The 22,049-nt window shown below is 42.4% G+C and overlaps 1 protein-coding gene across 2 annotated transcripts in view; it reads right to left on the reverse strand.

Moving 5' to 3' along the window:
- The window catches only part of LOC106612315 (catenin alpha-1), a 244,829-nt gene that overhangs the window by 63,345 nt on the left and 159,435 nt on the right, over positions 1–22,049 (reverse strand). For both annotated transcript variants that reach the window (XM_045724259.1, XM_045724260.1), the window contains 4 exons: positions 7,582–7,674; positions 6,691–6,847; positions 4,995–5,195; positions 286–437 (listed from right to left, as the gene is read on the reverse strand). In XM_045724259.1, the coding sequence (XP_045580215.1) occupies positions 286–437; positions 4,995–5,195; positions 6,691–6,847; positions 7,582–7,674 (603 nt within the window). The remainder of the gene's footprint in view (positions 1–285; positions 438–4,994; positions 5,196–6,690; positions 6,848–7,581; positions 7,675–22,049) is intronic.

The following is a 22,049-nucleotide window of genomic DNA, read 5'->3' on the forward strand; positions in this document are numbered from 1 at the left end:
GTCTGATTATTTCTGGCTGGGTACTCGGCTGACATAATCTAATGTTTTGCTTTCGCTGTAAAGCCTTTTTGAAATCGGACAGTGTGGTTAGATAAAGGAGAGTCTTGTCTTTAAAATGCTGTGAAATAGTCATATGTTTGAAAAATTGAAGTTTTTGTATTTTTGAGGAATTTGTAATTCGCGCCACGCCTATCATTGGATATTGGAGCAGGTGTTCCGCTAGAGGAACGTCTAGATGTAAGAGGTTAAATAGTGCACGACCTAGTGTCTCGTGTGTACACTCACCCTGATCATCAGCACGGCCTTGCGGATGTCGCGGACTCCATCGTAGACCAGACGAGAGGCGTCGATGAACTCGTTCTCGTCAACAGGGAGAGTGGGGTTGGCACTCAGAGCCTCTACCGCTGCCTCCACCTGCTCTGTGAACCTGGGCATGACTGGTGGAGGTGGGAGAAAGAAGGGATAAAAATGCAGCAGAATCGACTGAACACAGCAAATAAAAGTGAAAATATCAGAAAATCCCACGCTACAGAACGGCACGTCTGACAATGCAGTCCAAAACCAGTCCCTAGCTAACAACAGGCTACCCGGCCCACAGCTAACAACAGGCTACCCGGCCCACAGCTAACAACAGGCTACCCGGCCCACAGCTAACAACAGGCTACCCAGCCCATAGCTAACAGGCTACCCAGCCCATAGCTAACACTTAATCTAGGCCAAGGACTAGACTGGAGTTTTTCCTTATTGTAAGGCTACTAATTTCACCACTTTTAGTCTTGAAATCTTTGGTTGTTTACAACTCTACTCACCATGTTTAGTAGATGGCCTCACATGTGAATCCTTAAAGAGATGGGTGGGGCTAAAGTTTAAGAGGGTGTGAACAAAAATATTCAAGCGCTATTTTCTCAACAGTGAGGTTACACATTTATCAACTTTCAAAGCAGAATTACTTTCCCATTGTTCCTCAACTGTAGTGTATGATATACCATTTTCTAGCTCTGAGTCTCAACTTTTATCCAATTTAAAAAACGATTTCAAATTTTGCTGCATACGACCAAACCAGGTGGTGCGTCACATGTGACCCGTTTCAGGAAACTAGAGGTATTATGTTGCGGATCACTACTACCACAACACGAAAGCCATTTAAACAATCTTTTTTTTTCTTCTCAAAATGAGTTGTTGGGCAGAAATGCATTCTGGAACATGCGCCTTAAAAACTTGTATGCCATCTGTAAATACAAATATAATTGTTAAATTACGAGCCTAGTTGGTTTAGCCACAGAAAAAGCTGGCAACCTTCCCACTAGCCATGATTGGCTGAGATAATGAGTGGGCTGGAGATGCCGCGAGATGAGTTTGGATTGGTCTACCATGTAGCACGTTTCTGTCTATAATATGATCGGGTCAGTATGTGTAAGTAATCCTTTCTAACGCTGCTTTTAATAATGATATCACGTAGTAGAACTGCATCAGTGTTGCTCTCCACTTTCTGGAGGACCAAGTTTTGAAATCAGTGGAATTAGAGGACAATGGCTAAGGAGATGGAGAAAACACCCGTCTACAGATTACATCTTCAAACTAAGAGAAACCATGTCATCCGTGAGAGGGAGAAGCGTTGAACCATGATGTATACGGGTAAGAAAGTGTAGCTAACTACATTTTCAGATATTACACATTTCTAAGTCGTTTTCATTTCAAATTGAAGTGTACTGTTAGCTGGCTAGCTAATGTTAGCTGGCTGGCTCGCTAGCCTTACGTGTATGATCTTATTGTTAATATCTCAGAGCCATTTGATTGGCTAGTTATAGCCTAAAGTTAGCTAGCTAACATTGAACCTGGGTGGTTAGCTACCTGCAGATTCATTCAGGGTAGTAACATCATGAGTTGGGATTATGGTTCATTGTTTACCTAGCTAGCTAGCTAGCTAGCTACATGTCTTAACAAAAGACTACACTATGCAAGTAACCATTTTGGGTGACTTCGTAAATTCAGTCTGGCCATCTACTCCCATTTCAGAGCACTCTCGTCTGAGTATGCCTGAGTGCAGAATAACTGATGCATTTACGAACGCTTAACCTGTTAGGGCTAGGGGGCAGCATTGACACGGCTGGATAAAAAACATACCCGATTTAATCTGGTTACCACTCCTACCCAGTAACTAGAATATGCATATACTTATTACATATGGATAGAAAACACCCTACATTTTCTAAAACTGTTTGAATGGTGTCTGTGAGTATAACAGAACTCAAATGGCAGGTCAAAACCTGAGAGATTCCTTTACAGGCCTATCTGACCATTTGTTGAACTTCTTTTCCATCTCTATCATTTACTAAGGATCTCTGCTCTAACGTGACACTTCCCACGTCGTCCATAGGCGCTCAGAGCCCGGGAAAAAACAGAATGTCGTCATTCCAGCCCCAGGCTGAAACACATTATCGCCTTTCTCAAGTGGCCGATCAAGAGACACTAGCTTATGCGCGTGACCCCGACCGCCCCCGCCTTTGGGATTTTTTCCTCTGTTTGCCGAAAAGGAGATTCCCTGTCGGAATATTATCGCTTTTCTACGAGAAAAAATTTCGTAAAAATTGATTTTAAACAGCGGTTGACATGCTTCGAAGTACGGTAATGGAATACTTAGAATTTTATTGTCACGAATTGCGCCATGCGCGTGACACTTCTTTACTATTTCGGATAGTGTCTGGAACGCACGAACAAAACGCCGCTATTCGGATATAACGATGGATTATTTTGGACCAAACCAACATTTGTTATTGAAGTAGCAGTCCTGGGTGTGTATTCTGACGAAGACAACAAAAGGTAATGAAACTTTTATAATAGTAAATATGATTATGGTGAGTGCTAAACTTGCCGGGTGTCTAAATAGCGAGCCCGTGATGCCTGGGCTATGTACTTAGAATATTGCAAAATGTGCTTTCACCAAAAAGCTATTTTAAAATCGGACATATCGAGTGCATAGAGGAGGTCTGTATCTATAATTCTTAAAATAATTGTTATGCTTTTTGTGAACGTTTATCGTGAGTAATTTAGTAAAATGTTAGCGAATTCCCTGGAAGTTTGCGGGGGGTATGCTAGTTCTGAACGTCACATGCTAATGTAAAAAGCTGGTTTTTGATATAAATATGAACTTAATTGAACAAAACATGCATGTATTGTATAACATAATGTCCTAGGGTTGTCATCTGATGAAGATCATCAAAGGTGAGTGCTGCATTTAGCTGTCTTCTGGGTTTTGGTGACATTATATGCTGGCTTGAAAAATGGGTGTGTGATTATTTCTGGCTTGGTACTCTGCTGACATAATCTAATGTTTTGCTTTCGTTGTAAAGCCTTTTTGAAATCGGACAGTGTGGTTAGATTAACGAGAGTCTTGTCTTTAAATGGCTGTAAAATAGTCATATGTTTGAGAAATTGAAGTAATAGGATTTTTAAGGTTTTGAAAATCGCGCCACAGGATAGCAGTGGCTGTTACGTAGGTGGGACGAATTCGTCCCGCCTAGCCTAGAGAGGTTAACACCCGTTGAATATGGCCGGTGTCAGTAAACGTCGGCAAAAATGTGTAATTAAATTGTCGCCAGCAGCACAGTTAGTCACCAACACTCTGGATAACATGAAAACAGCCTAACCAGCACTGCTAGGGGGAGTAAAATGGTGAAAGTGGGGTGTTCTCTCATCATGTGTCTAGAAATAGCTAGCCAACTAGCCAACGTTAGCCAGGGTGCTTGACTGCCATTGTGAGGTCAGAACACTCGGATCAACACTACTCAATGGCCAGAGTGTCCAGTGTGCTCTCTGAACTCTCCGAGAACCAAACGCTCTGAATGTACCAACTGACAATCTGAGGGGCTTGACTGCTGTTAGACAGAGCACTCGGATCAACCGTTAGAGATGGGTGGGGCTAAAGAGGGTGTGAACAATGCTGAATGAGTGTAGACAAAGAGCTCTCCAGTAGGTGTACCAAAACATTCAAAGGTCATTTTCTCAAAAGTGAGAATTACTTTCCCATTGTTCCTCAAATGTAGTGTATGAGATACCATTTTGTAGCTCTGTGTCTCTGTCTTTAAACAAATGTAAAAAAAAAATACATTTCTAATTTTGCTACCTAAGACTGAATCAAGGCGGTCAAATCACATAAAGGGAATAGGGTGCCGTGTGTGTGCAGGGAGCCAATTTGAAGCCGTGGTGCCTCTGTTCCCAGTCCCCCTCTAATCCACCATTTGATACAGACCCCAAGGTGACAGACCATCAAAGGGTGCTATTACATAAAACCAATCCATACACACACTCAAGAGGCCTCCACAATTGCAATGAATATCAATGAGATTCTTTCTTTAGATCACAGCTAGCTAAACTCTGACTCGCCAATAAAGAAACAACGATTGTCGGTTGCCTTTTAATACTGAGAAAACAAAGCAGATTGGCCATTGAATAGTTAATGGCCTAGCTAGCTGTAGTGATTAGAACGCTTTATGGACATGGTGTCCATCAACACACTTACTGTCTGACAGCTTTACACAGAAATAAAATATGGAATTAAGAGAGGGTCGCACGATGGGAGACGGGGATGATGGGAAGTTGTGAGAGGGGGAGGGATCAGAGAAGGGAGGGGGGCAAGGTAAGGAGAGAGCAGGAGAGATGGGAGAGGAGGTGGTGAGAGAGAGGGAGAGGAGGTAGTGAGAGAGAGAGGAGAGAGTTGGAGAGGGAGCAGGGGCTGGCTGTGTTGTGTGATTGAGAAACTCAACCCAGCAGTCAAATCTGTAATAGTATTAGGAGGTTGGTTTATGATACCTGTACCACTGGTATAGACAGAGGGAAAGACAACCAACGGTGAGATATGGTAGATCTATATTTGATGGATAGAAGAGGGATGAAGAAAATACAAGAGCTGCAGGGACTCTGTTACCTGTGTCGGTGACTAGCAGAAAGACAGAGGAGAGTGTTAATGAAAAAGTGATAACAGAAAGAGATATTACCTGTGTTAGTGAGTAGCTTGGTGGCCTCCAGAACCTTCTCTGTGTAGACTCCAGGCTCATAGTTGTCCATCTCACATGTGACCACATGGACCACTCTAGCAGCACGGCCACGGATGGCGCCGGCCGTACGATCCAACCCGTCCACATCCTTCTCCTGCAGCGCTATCACACACTTGTTCACATCCTCCAGAATGTGGTTCTCTGGAAGGGAAGATACAAATCAACCAATGTTTATTTATATAGAAACATTTGCTCCATAGGTATCGGACAATCCTTCTGAAACAATTTTTGGGGGACAGTCTGCTAGACGAGCCACAATAATCCTGCTTTCTCCCCCTTTATCCGAGACAAGATTAGAGTTTTTTTTTTTTTTTTTACTTGGTGACTTACACACTCCCGTAACAAGAACACAGATGTTTACAACAGGCAGCGTCTGCGGTAACAGGAATGGTGTTCAGAAGCAGGAAATCTTCATCCTTCATGACAGATGTGTTAACATTGGCCCTGGATTAACACTGGGGGAGGGAGCTAACAAACAAACCAGAGGAAGGTGAGAGAGAAATATGGGGGAAGAGATAACGAACCAGGAGAGGGAGCGCAACAGAAAATAGAAGAGTCATCCTCTCATTTAGACTCCTCATTAAATGGAAGAGCCATCATCTCATTTAGACTCAATGATACTTCCTGCTTTAGTTTTCGCTTGTAAGCAGGAATCAGGAGGATAGAATTAAGGTCAGATGGAGGGCGAGGGAGAGCTTTGTATGTGTCTCTGTGTTGAGTAAAGGTGGTCTGGAGTTATTTTTCCCTCTGGTTACACGTGACATGCTGGTAGAAATGAGGTAAAACTGATTTAAGTGCGCCTGCATTAAAGTCCTTTGCCACTAGGAGCACAGCCTCGATGAGCATTTTCTTGTTTGCTTATGGCCTTATAGAGTTGGTTGAGTGTGGTCTTAGTTCCAGCATCGGTCTGTGGTGGTAAATAGACGGCTACTAATAATATAGATGACAACTCTCTTGGTAGATAGTGTGGTCTACAGCTTATCATGAGGTACTCTACCTCAGGTGAGCAATACCTCAAGACTTCTTTAATATTAGACATTGCGCACCAAGAGTTACTGACAAATAGACACGCCCTCGCCTCTCGTCTAAACAAGACTTTGCTGCTCTGTCCTGCCGATGCACGGACAAACCAGCCAGCTCTATATTATCCGTGTCGTCGTTTAGCCACGTCTTGGTGATACAGTTTAATGTTCCGTTGGTAGGATAGTCTACATCGTAGATCATCCAGTTTGTTTTCCAATGATTTCACGTTGGCCAATAATACGGAGGGTAGTGGTGGTTTACCTACTCGTTGGCGAATTCTTACAAGGCGCCCCGACCTCCTCCCCCTCTGCTTCACGCGGATGGCGTAGATTTGAACCTCGTCTCGAAAAAAACAGTATATTCCTTTGCGTCGGACTCATTAAAGAAAAAATATTTTGTCCAGTTCGAGATGAGTAATCGCTGTACGGATGTCTCGAAGCTCTTTTTTGGTCATAAGAGACGGTGGCAGAAACATTACGTACAAAATAAGTTACAAACAATGTGAAAACACACAAAATAGCACAGTTGGTCAGGAGCCCGTAAAACAGCATCCAGCCACATTACTTATATGAGATGAACCCTGAAAAGAAAAGCTCCGCCCCCTCCTACTTACCAGACACACAGAGGAAGTCGTCAATGCTGGTGATGTCATCGACGGCATCAGTGAGGACGCGGACCTGTTTCTCCCAGGACTCTTTGAAGAGGTCCATGTTGTCCTGAGCAACCTTTCTGTTGGGCTTGGCAGCTAGAGCCAGCGCCGCATTAATCACCTGTTACAGAGCAATCACACACCAATTACTACAGCAGGTAGATTAAAGAATGTGTAATGTATCTAAAGACCAGATCAGCCTCTCAGACCAGCACACTCAGACCCCCCCCCACATACACATACTTGGAGGTTGGATGAGGAAGTGAAGCTGGCAGGATATGGGGCTGACGGTTGGATGAGGAAGTGAAGCTGGCAGGATATGGGGCTGGAGGTTGGATGAGGAAGTGAAGCTGGCAGGATATGGGGATTGAGATTGGATGAGGATATTGGGCTGGAGGCTGGATGAGGAAGTGAAGCTGGCAGGATATGTGGGGAGGGTGGGAGGGGTTTAGGAACGGGGGGGCTGGAGGTGAGAAGTGTTGGCATCTTGGCAGGACTATGGAGCTGGGGGTTGGGGATGAGCTGAGAGGCAAGGAGAGCTGGCGAGAGGGGAGCAAGGAGAGCTGGCGAGAGGGGAGCAAGGAGAGCTGGCGAGAGGGGAGGAAGGAGAGCTGGCGAGAGGGGAGGAAGGAGAGCTGGCGAGAGGGGAGGAAGGAGAGCTGGTGAGAGGGGAGGAAGGAGAGCTGGCGAGAAGGGAAGAAGGAGAGCTGGCGAGAAGGGAAGAAGGAGAGATGGCGAGAAGGGAAGAAGGAGAGATGGCGAAAAGGGCCGAAGGAGAGATGGCGAAAGGGGCGGAAGGAGAGATGGCGAAAGGAGAGATGGCGAGAGGGAGTGGGTAGAGAGACCAGCAGGTACCTGGGGGCAGAGTGTTTCCAGCTGGGAAGCAGCCATATGGACCAGCTTGACACCCTCCTCATTATTAGAGATGGAGCAAGCCAGGTTGGCCACCTAGACACAAACAAACACAGAAACAGTCAGACTCACACCTACATACAAACTGCACAGCATTGTAGTCTCAAACATAATGTTTTACTTTCACCATCTCAGAGAGGAGAGAGATGAGACAGTCAGGTTCTGATTATATACAGTACACAGCATGGGAGTGTACCACACCTAGTAAACTGAAAAACAGAAACAGACTCACACCTACATAAACAGCATGGTCAGCGTTTCCCCTAGATTAATTTGGCAGCGGAATCATTTACGCCATAAAAAAAAAAAATACAAAGAATAATGAACACAGTGTATTCGTTAATTATTCAGACCCCTTGACCTTCCACGTTACGTTTCTGCCTTATTCTAAAATTCATTAAAAATAAAAAAAATCCTCAATCTAAACACAATACCCCATAATGGCAATTTGTGAATAAAACAGAAATACCTTATTTTCATAAGTATTCAGACTCTTTGCTTATGAGAATCGAAAATGAGCTCACGTGCATCTTGTTTCCATTGATCATCCTTGAGATATTTTACAACTTGGAGTCCACCTCTGGACATGATTTGGAAAGGCACACACCTGTCTATATAAGGTCCCACAGTTGACAGTGCATGTCAGAGCAAAAACCAAGCCATGAGATCAAAGGAATGGTCCGTAAAGCTCAGAGACAGGATCGTGTCGAGGCTCAGATCTGGGGAAGGGTACCAAAACGTTTCTGCATTCCACCAAGAAATACAGTGGCCTCCATCATTCTTAAATGGAAGAAGTTTGGAACAACCAAGACTCTTCCTAAAGCTGGCCGCCCGGCCAAACTGAGCAATCAGGGGAGAAGGGCCTTGGTCAGGGAGGTGTCCAAGAATTCGATGGTCACTCTGAAAGATCTCCTGAGTTCCTCTGTGGCGATGGGAGAACCTTCCAGAAGGACAACCATGTCTGCAGCACTCCACCAATAAGTCCTTTATGGTAGAGTGGCCAGACGGTAGCCATTTCCCAGCAAAAGGCGCATGACAGCCTACTTGGAGTTTGCCGAAAAGGCACCTAAAGGACTGACCATGAGAAACAAGATTCTTTGATTTTATGAAACCAAGATTGAACTCTTTGGCCTGAATGCCAAGCGTCATTTCTAGAGGAAACTACAGTGAAGCATGGTGGTGGCAGCATCACGTTGTGGGGATGTTTTTTGGCGGCAGGGACTGGGAGACTAATCAGGATCGAGGGAAAGATGAACGGTGCAAAGTAAAGAGAGATCCTTGATGAAAACCTGCTCCAGAGCCCTCAGGACTTCAGACTGAGGTGAAGGATCACCTTCCAACAGACAACTATCCTAAGCACAAGAAAACATAGGAGTGGCTTCAGGATAAGTCTCTCAATGTCCTTGAGTGGGCCAGCCAGAATCCGGACTTGAACCCGATTGAACATCTCTGGAGAGACCTGAAAACAGCTGTGCAGCGACGCTCCCCATCCAACCTGACAGAGCTTGAGAGGATCTGCAGAGAAGAATGGTAGAAACTCCAAATACAGGTGTGCCAAGCTTGTAACATCAGACTCTAGGCTGTAATCACTGCCAACGGTACTTCGACAAAGTACTGAGTAAAGGGCCTGAAAACATATGTAAATGTACATTTGAAAAAATGTCTAAAAAACATTTCTTCGTTTGTCATTATGGGGTATTGTGTAGATTAATGGGGGGGGGGGGGGGGAAACTATTTAATAAATGTTATAATAAGGCTGTAACATAACGTTGAGAAAGTCAAGGGGTCTGAATACTTTCCGAGTGCACTGTATATAAAGAATTGGCAACGCGTTCTGTTTGAGAAATATGGTAGGCCACTTGATTTCAACATGAACAAAGTGGACAGGCTAGCATGCTGTTCAAACAGTTGCTCTTTCCAAGACAGACTGACCAGGTGAAAGCTATGATCCCTTATTGATGTCGGGCTGTTAAATCCATTTAGATCAGTGTAGATGAAGGGGAGGAGACAGGTTAAACAACGATTTTTAAAGTCTTGAGACAATGGAAACATGGATTGTGTTTGTGTGCCATTCAGAGATGGGGAAAAAGAAAAGATTGAAGTGTCTTTGAACAGGGTATGGTAGTATGTGCCAGGTGCACCGGCTTGAGTCAAGAACTGCAACGCTGCTGGATTTTTTTCTTCACGCTCAACATTTTGAGAATGGCCAAAAATAAATGAGTCTTTATTAATGAAAGAGCATTACGCATGGTTCTGGTAAAATTTGTAACAAAAATAACATTTTTCATAGAAAGACTTGAAAGCCAGATCTGTGATTATAGCAAAAAAAGCAGGTTAAACTATTTTGGTAAAATAGTTTAATTATTATTAGTTGTTGAAGGCTTTTTTAGACCTGAACTCCGATTATTAGGTAGAAACGCAACAGACGTCAGAGCGCACAACCGAACAGTTTTTATTAAAATAATTTTTAATTCAAGCTAAAGATTGTATTGCTACGGATTCCGCAACACGTTCAGCCTTTACGGCTGGGACCGCAAGTCTGTGGTCCAGGATTCCTGTTAAGTAGCATTTAGCTGCAAGCCGTCATGTAAACGAAGCAGGATAACACTAGCCAAACTGTTTTTTTTATCCACGGCTGGGCACAAATGCTTCAGGTGAGAGATGATTTCCACATTACTCATTTCAGGAAACTAGGCATATTGCGCACCTCACTACTCCACAGGAAGTACGCAAACTTAAAAAAAATAATATAAAAAATAAAAAGAATTGGGCTGAAATGACTTCTGGAACATGTGAACTTTCATGTGCCTTAAAAACAAACTTGCATGCCTTCTGTAAATACGAATACAATTTTTAAATTACGAGCCTAGCTGGTTTAGCCACAGAAAGGGAGCAACCTTCCAGCTAGCCTTGATTGGCTGAGATAATGAGTGGCCTGGCCATGCCAAGAAATTAGTTTGGATTGGTCTACCATGTAGCGTGTTTCTGTCTATAATATGAGCTGGCCAGTATGTGTAGGTAATCCTTTCTAACACTGCTTTTAATAAAGATATCACGTAGTAGAACTGCATCAGTGTTGCTCTCCACTTTCTGGAGGACTGAGTTTTGAAATCGAGTATGATAGCTAAGGAGATAGAGTTGAGGAATTGAGGGAGGACTACAAAACCCTCGCTAGCACAGGGAAGAGAATAATTATCTCTGGCCCCCTCCCGTGCTACCAAAGGGGTTCGTAACGTTTCCGTCGACTCTGTTCTGAACCAGTATCTGAAAACAAACTACAGGAATTACTCTTTAACCTCTTGGCGTTCCCCTAGGATAGGGGGTGCTAAAGCGATTTTTGAAAAAAATTGTGCTCATTTTAAACGGCCTCCTACTCAAACTCAGAAGCTAGGATATGCATATAATTAATACTTGTGGATAGAAAACACACTAACGTTTCTAAAACTGTTTGAATGGTGTCTGTGAGTATAACAGAACTCATATCGCAGTCAAAACCCCGAGACCGATCGTAACAGGATGTGGAATTCTGAATTGTGGACTCAACTTCACATCTTTGCCTATTAATCACACCGTGAGCTATGGTTCATTGAGCACTTCCTATTGCTTCCACTAGATGTCCCCAGTCTTTACAAAGTGGTTTGAGTCTCCTACTGTTAAAACTGAATGAATGAGACGCTGTTGAAATTGGTCACATGAGGAGGGCCATCACCATTATGACGCCGGCGGCCCTGTCTACCCTCCCCTTTCGAAACGTTTTGAAACACAATGCAATCGTCCCCCTCAAATCTTATTGGCTCTCTTGTTGAAACAGGCCCTGAAGATTTATGTTATACAACGTTTGACATGTTTGAACGAACCTAAATGGGAAAAAAAATGCTTTTTCTCGAAATAGCTGTCCCGTGGCCGACGGAAGTTTTGGAGCAGCCTTCAGACGCGCTAACAAGAACAAGCTCTTGGAACATAAAGGAGTAATTTTTTGGAACTAAAATACATTTGTTGTGGACCTGGGATTCCTGGAAGTGCTTTCTGATGAAGACAACCAAAGGTAAGGGATTATTGACAATCGTATACAAGACTAGATGTGATATGCGATTGTTCCAAGATGGCGCAGACCTATATTTACTAGGTAATTTTCTGAGTATCGCATCCCCTTTTATCGCAAAGTGTGATTACCCAGTAAAGTTATTTTTAAATCTGGTATTACAGGTGCTTTCAAGAGATATTCATCTATAAATCTTAGAATGACAATATTACATTTTAAAAATGTTTTCGAATAGTAATTTAGTAAATTGTAGCACTGTTTCACCGGATGCATTTGAGGGAAAATAGTTAGTCAACGTTACGCACCGATGTAAAATGCTGTTTTTATATATAAATATGAACTTTATCGAACAAAAGAATGCATGTATTGTGTAACATGATGTCCTAGGTGTGTCATCTGATGAAGATTGTCAAAGGTTAGTGCTGCATTTAGCTGTTTTTGGTTATTTGTGATGCATGTGTTTGGTCGGAAAATGGCTATGTGGCTACTTTTACGATATACTCTAACATAATCTAATGTTTTGCTTTTGCTGTAAAGCCTTTTTGAAATCGGACAACGTGGTTCGATTCAGGAGAGGTGTATCTATAAAACTATATAATTTGAAAAAAAAAATGTTTTGTTAAAAAATTATTACATTTTGTTATGCTAATGGCGATATGATTTTTCGCTGGATGTCCCGCACAGGGGTTAAATTGACAACTTTGACTTGCTGTGGGAGAAACCAGCACGTTTTAAAAGAGACAGGATTCACCCAAACTGCAGGGGTTCCAGGATTATTTCCAACAACACAAACTGTTTTAGAGACTGACGGACAGGGCCTGGCAGTGCTCCAGTCCTCCCTGTCAGAATAACAAACCGAGGACTTGGAAAACATATCAACTCCCGTAGAAATGGCACTATAGGTTACTCACAATAACCAATGTATGTTCCTTTAACTCCGCCTTCTAGTGAGTTTATACAAACTGTCATCTACCATTCTGTTAGATTGGAGACTGTCAGAAAACATGGTGGTAACATTAATCATTTGGTTGTTATTCCATTAGTTATCTCGAAGCAGATGTCATCATGGCAAAGGGTGGCTATTTGAAGAATCTGAAATATAAAATATATTTTGATTTGCTTAACACTTTTTTGGGGTTACTACATGATTCCATGCGTGTTATTTTATAGTTGTCTTCACAATTCTACAATGTAGAACATAGTTAAAATGAAGAAAAACTCTTGAATGAGTAGGTGTTCTAAAACTTTGACCGGTTGCGTGAGGGTACACACACACGTTACACCTTGGCAGAGTTATCAGAAAGCACAGCATTGATAGTCACTGCTTGACAGACGATACACAACTTTACATTTCTGTGTCACCTGAGGATTTTAGCTCCACGGATAAATTAGACTGTTAGTGATTTAAATACTTGGATGGCTCACAACTTCCTCCAGGTAAATCAAGACAGAGGTACTTATTGTTGGAGCCAAAGCACAGAGCGAGAACCTGGCTGCACATTTCAATTAATTCACAAGCAATAAAAATAAAACACCAGGTAAAAAAAAACCTAGGTGTTATTTTAGAATCAATTTCAAAATCACACATTAGGAATGTGACCAAATAGATTTTAATTACCTGAGGAACATTGCCAAGGTGCAGCCATTTCTTTCTCAGGCCGAATACACACACACTCAGAGAGAGACAGAGAGAGACACAGAGAGACAGAGAGAGTACATGCTTTTATTACAAGCAGGCTTGACTACTGTAATGCTCTCCTGTCTGGTCCACGCAAGAAAGCCATTGATCAACTGTAAAACATACAGAATGCTGAAGCACGGGTACTGACCAAGACCAGATGGAGAGCACACATTACACCGGTTTTAAGGTCTCTGCACCGGCTGCCTGAGAGTTTCAGAAATTATTTTAAGATTTTGATTTGTTTTGTTTTCTTATTTTTTTTTATCAATCCACGATTGGCACCCCAATACATGTCAGACATGCTTTTAAGTTATGTACCCAGTAGGTCCCTCAGGTCCTCTGGTACTGGCCTTTTAACTATCCCAAAGCCTAGGACCAAGAGGCATGGAGAGACAGCATTTAGTTATTATGCCCCCAGCCTGCCAGAGAACCTGAGCGGGACCCAAACTGTGGACATACTTAAAACAGATCTTAAAAAGGCATCTTTTTAACTTTGCTTTTTAGTTGTTCAGTTTGTGTCTTTAGATAATCTGATGTTTGTGTGGTAAATATTTCAGCTTTTATTTTCATTGTTTTGTATTTTATCTTTCTTCTTCTCTCCTGTGAAGCACATTGAGTAGCATTTCATGTCTGAAATGTGCTGTATAAATAAAGCTTGATTTGAATTAAATTCTACTACAAAGTTCAATTAAAGGATAATACTTTTTTTTTTTTTTCAAGATAGTGAATCGCCCATATGGCCCAGCTCTAGTGCTTGCCTACCACTGGTCCCCTGCTGTAGATTCAGTATGAAATCTATCAAAATGAATCTTGGGGGTAATGGAAAAAGGAGCATCAGTAGTTATATTGCCAAAGCAGATATCAATCTGTTCCAGACATGACACTAATAATCTGAAACAAGGAGCCTCAGACAGGGACAGTAAACTACAGAACCATTTAACGGACTAACAGGTTTGGAATTGTATTAATTCAATTCTACTAAATATTCTGGTGTTGATATATCCTGTCACTAAAGTCCCTCCGGTAGATTAAATCCATTTATAGCGGGTGGGGGGGCCTGTCTCTCTGCCACACAGCGTAGTGAGTTATTAGCTTAAAAACCCACAGGTTATCTAAATCTCAACACCCAGAGAATTACTGAATTAATACCCGGTGTCAACAGTCATGCCTTAACAATAATGAAGAGAACCTGGATCACTGAAGAGCCGAGAAGGACGGATTACATATTGAGAAATGAATCACAGTCACAACGCCAACTAAACAGAGTTTTTGGGATATAAGGAAGGATTTTATCTAACAAAACGACACTACATGTTATAGCTGGGACCCTTTGGATGACAAACCAAAGAAACATTTTCCAAAAGTAAGTGAATATTTAATCTTTATATGTGAATGTATGAAACCTGTGCCGGTGGAAAATTATTTTGATGTGGGGCGCCGTCCTCAAACAATCACATGGCATGTTTTCGCTGTAATAGCTACTGTAAACCGGACAGTGCAGTTTGATTAACAAGAATTTAAACTTACCAATATGTTTAAAATCCATAATATTTATTAGAATTTACGCACCCCCCAGTTTCACCGGAAGTTGTCCCGCTTGCAGGACGCCGATTCCTTAAGATAACAGGCTCCACTTTTCTGGGAAGGTTTCCACTAGATGTTGGAACATTGCTGTAGGGACTTGCTTCCAATTCAGCCAGAAGAGCATAAGTGAGGTCCGGCAATGATGTTGGGCGATTAGGCCTGGTTCGCAGTCGGCGTTCCAATTAATCTCAAAGTGTTCGATGGGGTTGAGGTCAGGGCTCTGTGCAGGCTAGTCAAATTCTCCCACACCGATCTTGACAAACCATTTCTGTAAGGGCCTTCCCCAAACTGGTACCACAAAGTTGGAAGCACAGAATCATCCAGAATGTCATTGTATGGTGTAGCGTTAAGATTTCGCCTCACTGGAACTAAGGGGCCAGAACCATGAAAAACATCCCCAGACCATTATTCCTCCTCCACCAAACATTACAGTTGGCACTATGCATTCGGGCAGGTAACGTTTTCCTGGCATCCGCCAAACCCAGATTAGTCCGTCAGATTGCCAGATGGTGAAGCGTGATTGCGCACTACAGACCATGCGTTTCCACTACTCCAGAGTCCAATGCTGGCAAGCTTTACACCACTTCAACCGACGCTTGGAATTGCGCATGGTGGCTTGTGTGTGGTGGCTCGGCCATGGAGCTCTGAACAAACAGTTCTTGTGCTGACGTTGCTTCCAGAGGCAGTTTGGAACTCTGCAGTGAGTGTTGCAACAGAGTACAGACAATTTTAATGGGCTTCAGCACTCTGCGGTCCCGTTCTGTGAGCTTGTGTGGCGTACTACTTTACAGCTGAGCCATTGTTGCTCCTAGACATTTCCACTTCACAATAATCGCACTTACAGTTGACCGGGGCAGCCACAACAGAGCAGAAATGTGACTGACTGAATCGTTTGAAAGGTGGCATCTTTTGACAGTGCCACGTTGAAAATCACTGAGCTCTTCAGTGAGGCCATTCTACTACCAATGTTAGCCTATAGAGATTGCATTGCTGTGTGCTCGATTTTATACACCTGTCAGCAACGGGTGTAGCTGAAATAGCCAAATCCACTAATTTGAAAGGGTGTCCACACACTTTTGTACACTGGTTGACTCCTCACACAAATTTGAGGTTCTCTATAGTCATAACTCAGCATACGCTTTACACTTGTACACCTTACATATACTGAACAAAAATAAACAATTTAGAAGATTTTACCGAGTTACAGTTTGGGCTGTGGCGGTCAATTTTGTTAAACGGATTGTCATGCAAAAGTCTGCCGTTCTCACAGCATTGACCGTTAATTAACAAACAAGTTTAGCATCTCCAGGTCTTTAAGCCGCTAATGCGCTTTTGGAACATCTACATTAAGTAAGTCAACAGATCACTTCAATAAACACCATCACAATAAATACCTGATTTATTTTAGTCTGGTCTAAACAAACATTATGATATGAAGAAAATGTATTTCGGAAGAACAGAATATGAGTTGGCCTACTGTATGTTATCTGGCTATGATATAGACTGTAGGCTTGTTCATTTAGCAGACTAGATACTGTATGTTATCTGGCTATGATATAGACTGTAGGCTTGCTCAGTTAGCTGACTAGATACTGTATGTTATCTGGCTATGCTCCATGCCATAGGCTGTAGGCTTGTTCATTTAGCAGACAAGAAATACTGTGTATAATCCCCTGCCATTGTTTTATTGTAAGAAGAATATAATTCAACTTAACTGAATAAAATAGAAAGGATATTTTCCCAATTCCAGAGCAACTGTGCATGTGAAGTGGCTACATTGAGAGTAAAAGTGATCATTTGAAACAGGTCCTTTAAGCTTGATTTAGAGTTACTTGCCAACTTTAGTTGTGAATGATACAACCCTTTGAAATCCTTAGAAATCAAAACAAACTTCCTCTCACAGTCAACTGCGTTTATGTTCAGCAAACTTAACATGTAAATATTTGTATGAACAAGATTTAACAACTGAGACATAAACTGAACAAGTTGCACAGACATGTGACTAACAGAAATGGAATAATGTGTCCCTGAACAAAGGGGGGGGGGGGGGTCAAAATCAAAAGTAAGTCAGTATCTGGTGTGGCCACCAGCTGCATTAAGTACTACAGTGCATCTCCTCCTCATGGACTGTACCAGATTTGTCAGTTCTTGCCGTGAGATGTTACCCCACAATATTGGAACAAAGTTGTCTAATGAAGGCAAACAACTTAGAATCCTCCAATCCTCTTATCCTGTAGTTTACTCCCGTCCATCCCGTTGTACAGCGCCATATTTTCCATTCCATCCCAACGGAAACCCCGAGGGTTTTGTTTTTCTCGGAATAGAAACACCATAATGGTGTTATACTATGTTATTACATAAAAAGGTTTTACATTCTCTGGTAATGACAATATGGAAGACAATCAAATGCGCCCTCTGGTGAAACTAGCAACAAACAAAAAACATGTCTGACAAATAACGTGCCACAGAACGCTGCAGCAGCCCGCAATTTTCAGAGGAGGAACCACCGTATGTCAAATTTGTTTTAATTTACAATGCCCAATTATCAATTGGACAGGAGCAGGAGCAGGGGGAAAAAAGACATGTAATCCGTATGTACTCGAATAACGGAGCTGTGCTTAATATGAGCAGCTGAGAAATATACCATTTATTTCACTCCAAACATCAACCACTGTTTGAGGACAATGTTCTCGCTGCGTGAGAGGTGATATTCTGCTCAAACTCTGTATGCCATGGGCTCGCCAACCTTGTTCCTGCAGCTAACTCTGTATGCCATGGGCTCTCCAACCCTGTTCCTGCAGCTACCCAGTACTTAATATGGGAAAGAAAGTGAAATCTGTTCGGGAACATTGATAGTAACATGCTATCATGACAAAACATATTTCACTATAAAACTGTTGAAAGCCCCTCTCTCTACACACTGGAAAAAGGAAAAAAGGAGAGGGAGGAGGAGATGGTCACGCTCGCTGGTGAGATATTCTGTATAACTAAAAAGGTAATGTGTCACCCAATTCATTTTGAAAATATAATTATTAGGCTATTCAAAATAATATACAAATTCACTAATTGTAAGCTAACTTTATGCCACCCTGCACAATCAATGAACCAACTAGGGCTATTTGTTCTCTCCCAGACTCATGGATAGGCATTTCGGGGCATAGCATAAGGTAACCAGTCCATCCAGTATGCATAATACAGTCCACTCTCAAAAAGAGATTATTTAAATGTGTTTAAATTTTGGAGTATAGGCTAGACCAAAGACATTTTAAAATCAGTTTTTGTTTTATATTTTTCTGCCATGCATAATGTGTTAAGACTACGTATTATATAAGAGCACAATCAGTGTTAAATTTAGTCTTTTTGTTTAAGGGCTTGGGTTCCTAAGCCTATGAATATGCATCAGCTCTAATATACATATGGTGTGTTTTGAATGAATCGTCACCTTAGCCTCTCTAGGGTAGGGGGCAGTATTTGCACGGCCGGATAAAAAAAACGTACCCGAATTAATCTGGTTATTACTACTGCCCAGAAACTAGAATATGCATATAATTGTTTGATTAGGATAGAAAACACCCTAAAGTTTCTAAAACTGTTTGAATGGTGTCTGTGAGTATAACAGAACTCATATGGCAGGCAAAAACCTGAGAAGATTCCTTACAGGAAGTGCCCTCTTTGACCATTCCTTGGCCTTCTACACTCTCTTTATTGAAAACTGAGGATCTCTGCTGTAACGTGACACTTCCTACGGCTCCCATAGGCTCTCAGAAGGCGTCAGAACGCTGAATGATGACTTTGCAGGCCATGGCTGAAAAACAGTAGCGCATTTGAATAGTGGTCGATCAGAGAACAATGAGACGGGGGCGCGTGCACGAGCCGACACCATGTTTATTTTTTTCGTCTTTGAACGAAAACAGGGTTTCCCGGTCGGAATATTATCGCTTTTTTACGAGAAAAATCGCATAAAAATGTATTTTAAACAGCGGTTGACATGCTTCGAAGTACGGTAATGGAATATTTAGATTTTTTTTTTTTCACGAAACGTGTCGGGCGCGTCAGCCTTCGTCACCCTTCGGATAGTGTCTTTAACGCACGAACAAAACAGAGGATATTTGAACATAACTATGGATTATTTTGAACCAAACCAACATTTGTTATTGAAGTAGAAGTCCTGGGAGTGCATTCTGACGAAGAACAGCAAAGGTAATCCAATTTTTCTTATAGTAAATCTGAGTTTGGTGAGGGCCAAACTTGGTGGGTGTCAAAATAGCTAGCCCGTGATGGCGAGCTATCTACTCAGAATATTGCAAAATGTGCTTTTGCCGAAAAGCTATTTTAAAATCGGACATAGCGATTGCATAAAGGAGTTCTGTATCTATAATTCTTAAAATAATTGTTTTTTGTGAACGTTTATCGTGAGTAATTTAGTAAATTCACCGGAAGTTTGCGGTGGGTATGCTAGTTCTGAACGTCACATGCTAATGTAAAAAGCTGTTTTTTGATATAAATATGAACTTGATTGAACAAAACATGCATGTATTGTATAACATAATGTCCTCGGAGTGTCATCTGATGAAGATCAAAGGTTAGTGCTGCATTTAGCTGTGGTTTGGGTTTATGTGACATTATATGCTAGCTTGAAAAATGGGTGTCTGATTATTTCTGGCTGGGTACTCTGCTGACATAATCTAATGTTTTGCTTTCGTTGTAAAGCCTTTTTGAAATCGGACAGTGTGGTTAGATTAACGAGAGTCTTGTCTTTAAAATGGTGTAAAATAGTCATATTTTTGAGAAATTGAAGTAATAGCATTTCTAAGGTATTTGAATATCGCGCCACGGGATTCCACTGGCTGTTGAGTAGGTGGGACGATATGTCCCACATACCCTAGAGAGGTTAGAAAGCGCTGTCCATTTCATTTCGTGTTAGTCTTTGAAAACAACACCCACAAGTACCATGTTTTACACTCAGTTTGCCCTTGATGTTAAACTTCTTTCTTCAAATCGATCATCACAGAAAGGTGAGTTTTAAACACATGATACTGTTTGATGTGATTTTTAGATTGAATTTGCATTGATGTCAGTGGTTGGAGGGACAATAGAGCCCTGAGTACCAGGCCATTAGGACCTGATGGAGGGACAATAGAGCTTTGAGTACCAGGCCATTAGGACCTGATGGAGGGACAATAGAGCCCTGAGTACCAGGCCATTAGGACCTGATGGAGGGACAATAGATCCCTGAGTACCAGGCCATTAGGACCTGATGGAGGGACAATAGATCCCGGGGTACCAGGCCATTAGGACCTGATGGAGGGACAATAGAGCCCTGAGTACCAGGCCATTAGGACCTGATGGAGGGACAATAGAGCCCTGAGTACCAAGCCATTAGGACCTGATGGAGGGGCAATAGAGCCCTGAGTACCAGGCCAGTAGGACCTGATGGAGGGACAATAGAGCCCTGAGTACCAAGCCATTAGGACCTGATGGAGGGGCAATAGAGCCCTGAGTACCAGGCCAGTAGGACCTGGTGGAGGGACAATAGAGCCCTGAGTACCAGGCCATTAGGACCTGATGAGAGACAATATCCCAGAGTACCAGGTCATTAGGCCATTAGCTCTGGTGGACATTCATGCAGTCAACATGCCAATTGCACACTCCCTCAAAACTTGAGATATCTGTGGCATTGTGTTGTGTGACTAAACTGCACATTTTAGAGTGGCCTCATCTCCAGCACAAGGTGCACCTGTGTAATGATCATGATGTTTAAATCAGCTTATTGATATGCCACATCTGTCAAAAGGAGTAATGCTCACTGACAAGGATGTGTAACAAATTTGTGCACAAAATTAAAACCTTTTTTTTGTGTATGGGATCTTTGATTTCAGCTAATCAAACATGGGACCAACACTTTACATGTTGCATTGTTTTGAATTGTTTCAGTGTATATTTAAAACGCTCCTCTAGTTAAACTACATCTGATTATAAAATGACTTAATGTAAAATGAGTCATTATACACAGCGAGAGGTGACGAGTCATTACGACATTGTGCAGACACTCGCTTGTAATTAAATAGATCGTTATCTCTATGGTTACTGAGCATGCTACTGTCTGGTTGCCTTGGTGATCGGTCTCCTGTGTGACTGGTCGCCTGGCTCTACTCCTGACTAGTAACACCAACAGTGTGTTCCTGCCTGGCCTATTGAGGTGACAGGCAGTCAGGGACAAAGGGAGTCTAGCTGCACACTGTGAATGTGTTCTGTGGTACAGGTGAACTACGGTACTCTGCCGCAGTGTGGTGTTGGGCTTTGTCAACTGCCTTTAATATTATCTCCTCTATTTTTACCTGCCCCCCGCCTGCTCCCCCTCCTGCAGTGGCCAGGTGAAAGCCAGCCTAATGATGCTGCTTCACCGTGGAGTTAGAGCCCCATGCTGCTTCACCGTGGAGTTAGAGCCCAATGCTGCTTCACCATAGAGTTATAACATAACCAGTACATTGGTAGGAGAGACTAGTCTGTGTCCCTAATAGCTCCCCATTCCAGCTCTATTCCCTCTGCAGCTTAAAGGGATACATTTTCGTGTTGCAAAATTCCATGAACTTTCAATAAATTCCCTGGTTTTCCAGAAATCCTGTTTGGAGGATTCCAGATTCCTGTTTATTCCCTCCTGATTCCGAGAAACTTACCACCAAAATTTCTGGAATACCAGGGAATTTATTGAAAGTCCCCGGGGATTTTTCAACCCTAGAACAGGGTAAAGAAATCACAATGTGACAAATCACAGTTCTATTCCCTCTGCAGCTTAAAGGGATACATTGGGATTTTGGCAATGAGGCCCTTTATTGACTTCCCCAAAAATCAGATTAACTCCTGGATACCATTTCTATGTCTCCAACGAGCGTCAGCATAATGAATGTAGGTCTATGGTACTGTATTTGCTAGCAGACACCCATCCAATCATTATGCTACCTCTAACTTCATACTGGACACAGACAAAAAAACGTGAACACTTATAGGTTGGAGGGTTGGGACAGTAACCCCCAAAAGGTCTCTAGTTCGAATCCCACAGTGGACAAGGTGAACAGATCTGTCCATCTTCCCTGGAGCAAGGCA

Source organism: Salmo salar, chromosome ssa09 (genome assembly GCF_905237065.1).
Source record: "Salmo salar chromosome ssa09, Ssal_v3.1, whole genome shotgun sequence".
NCBI lineage: Eukaryota > Metazoa > Chordata > Actinopteri > Salmoniformes > Salmonidae > Salmo > Salmo salar.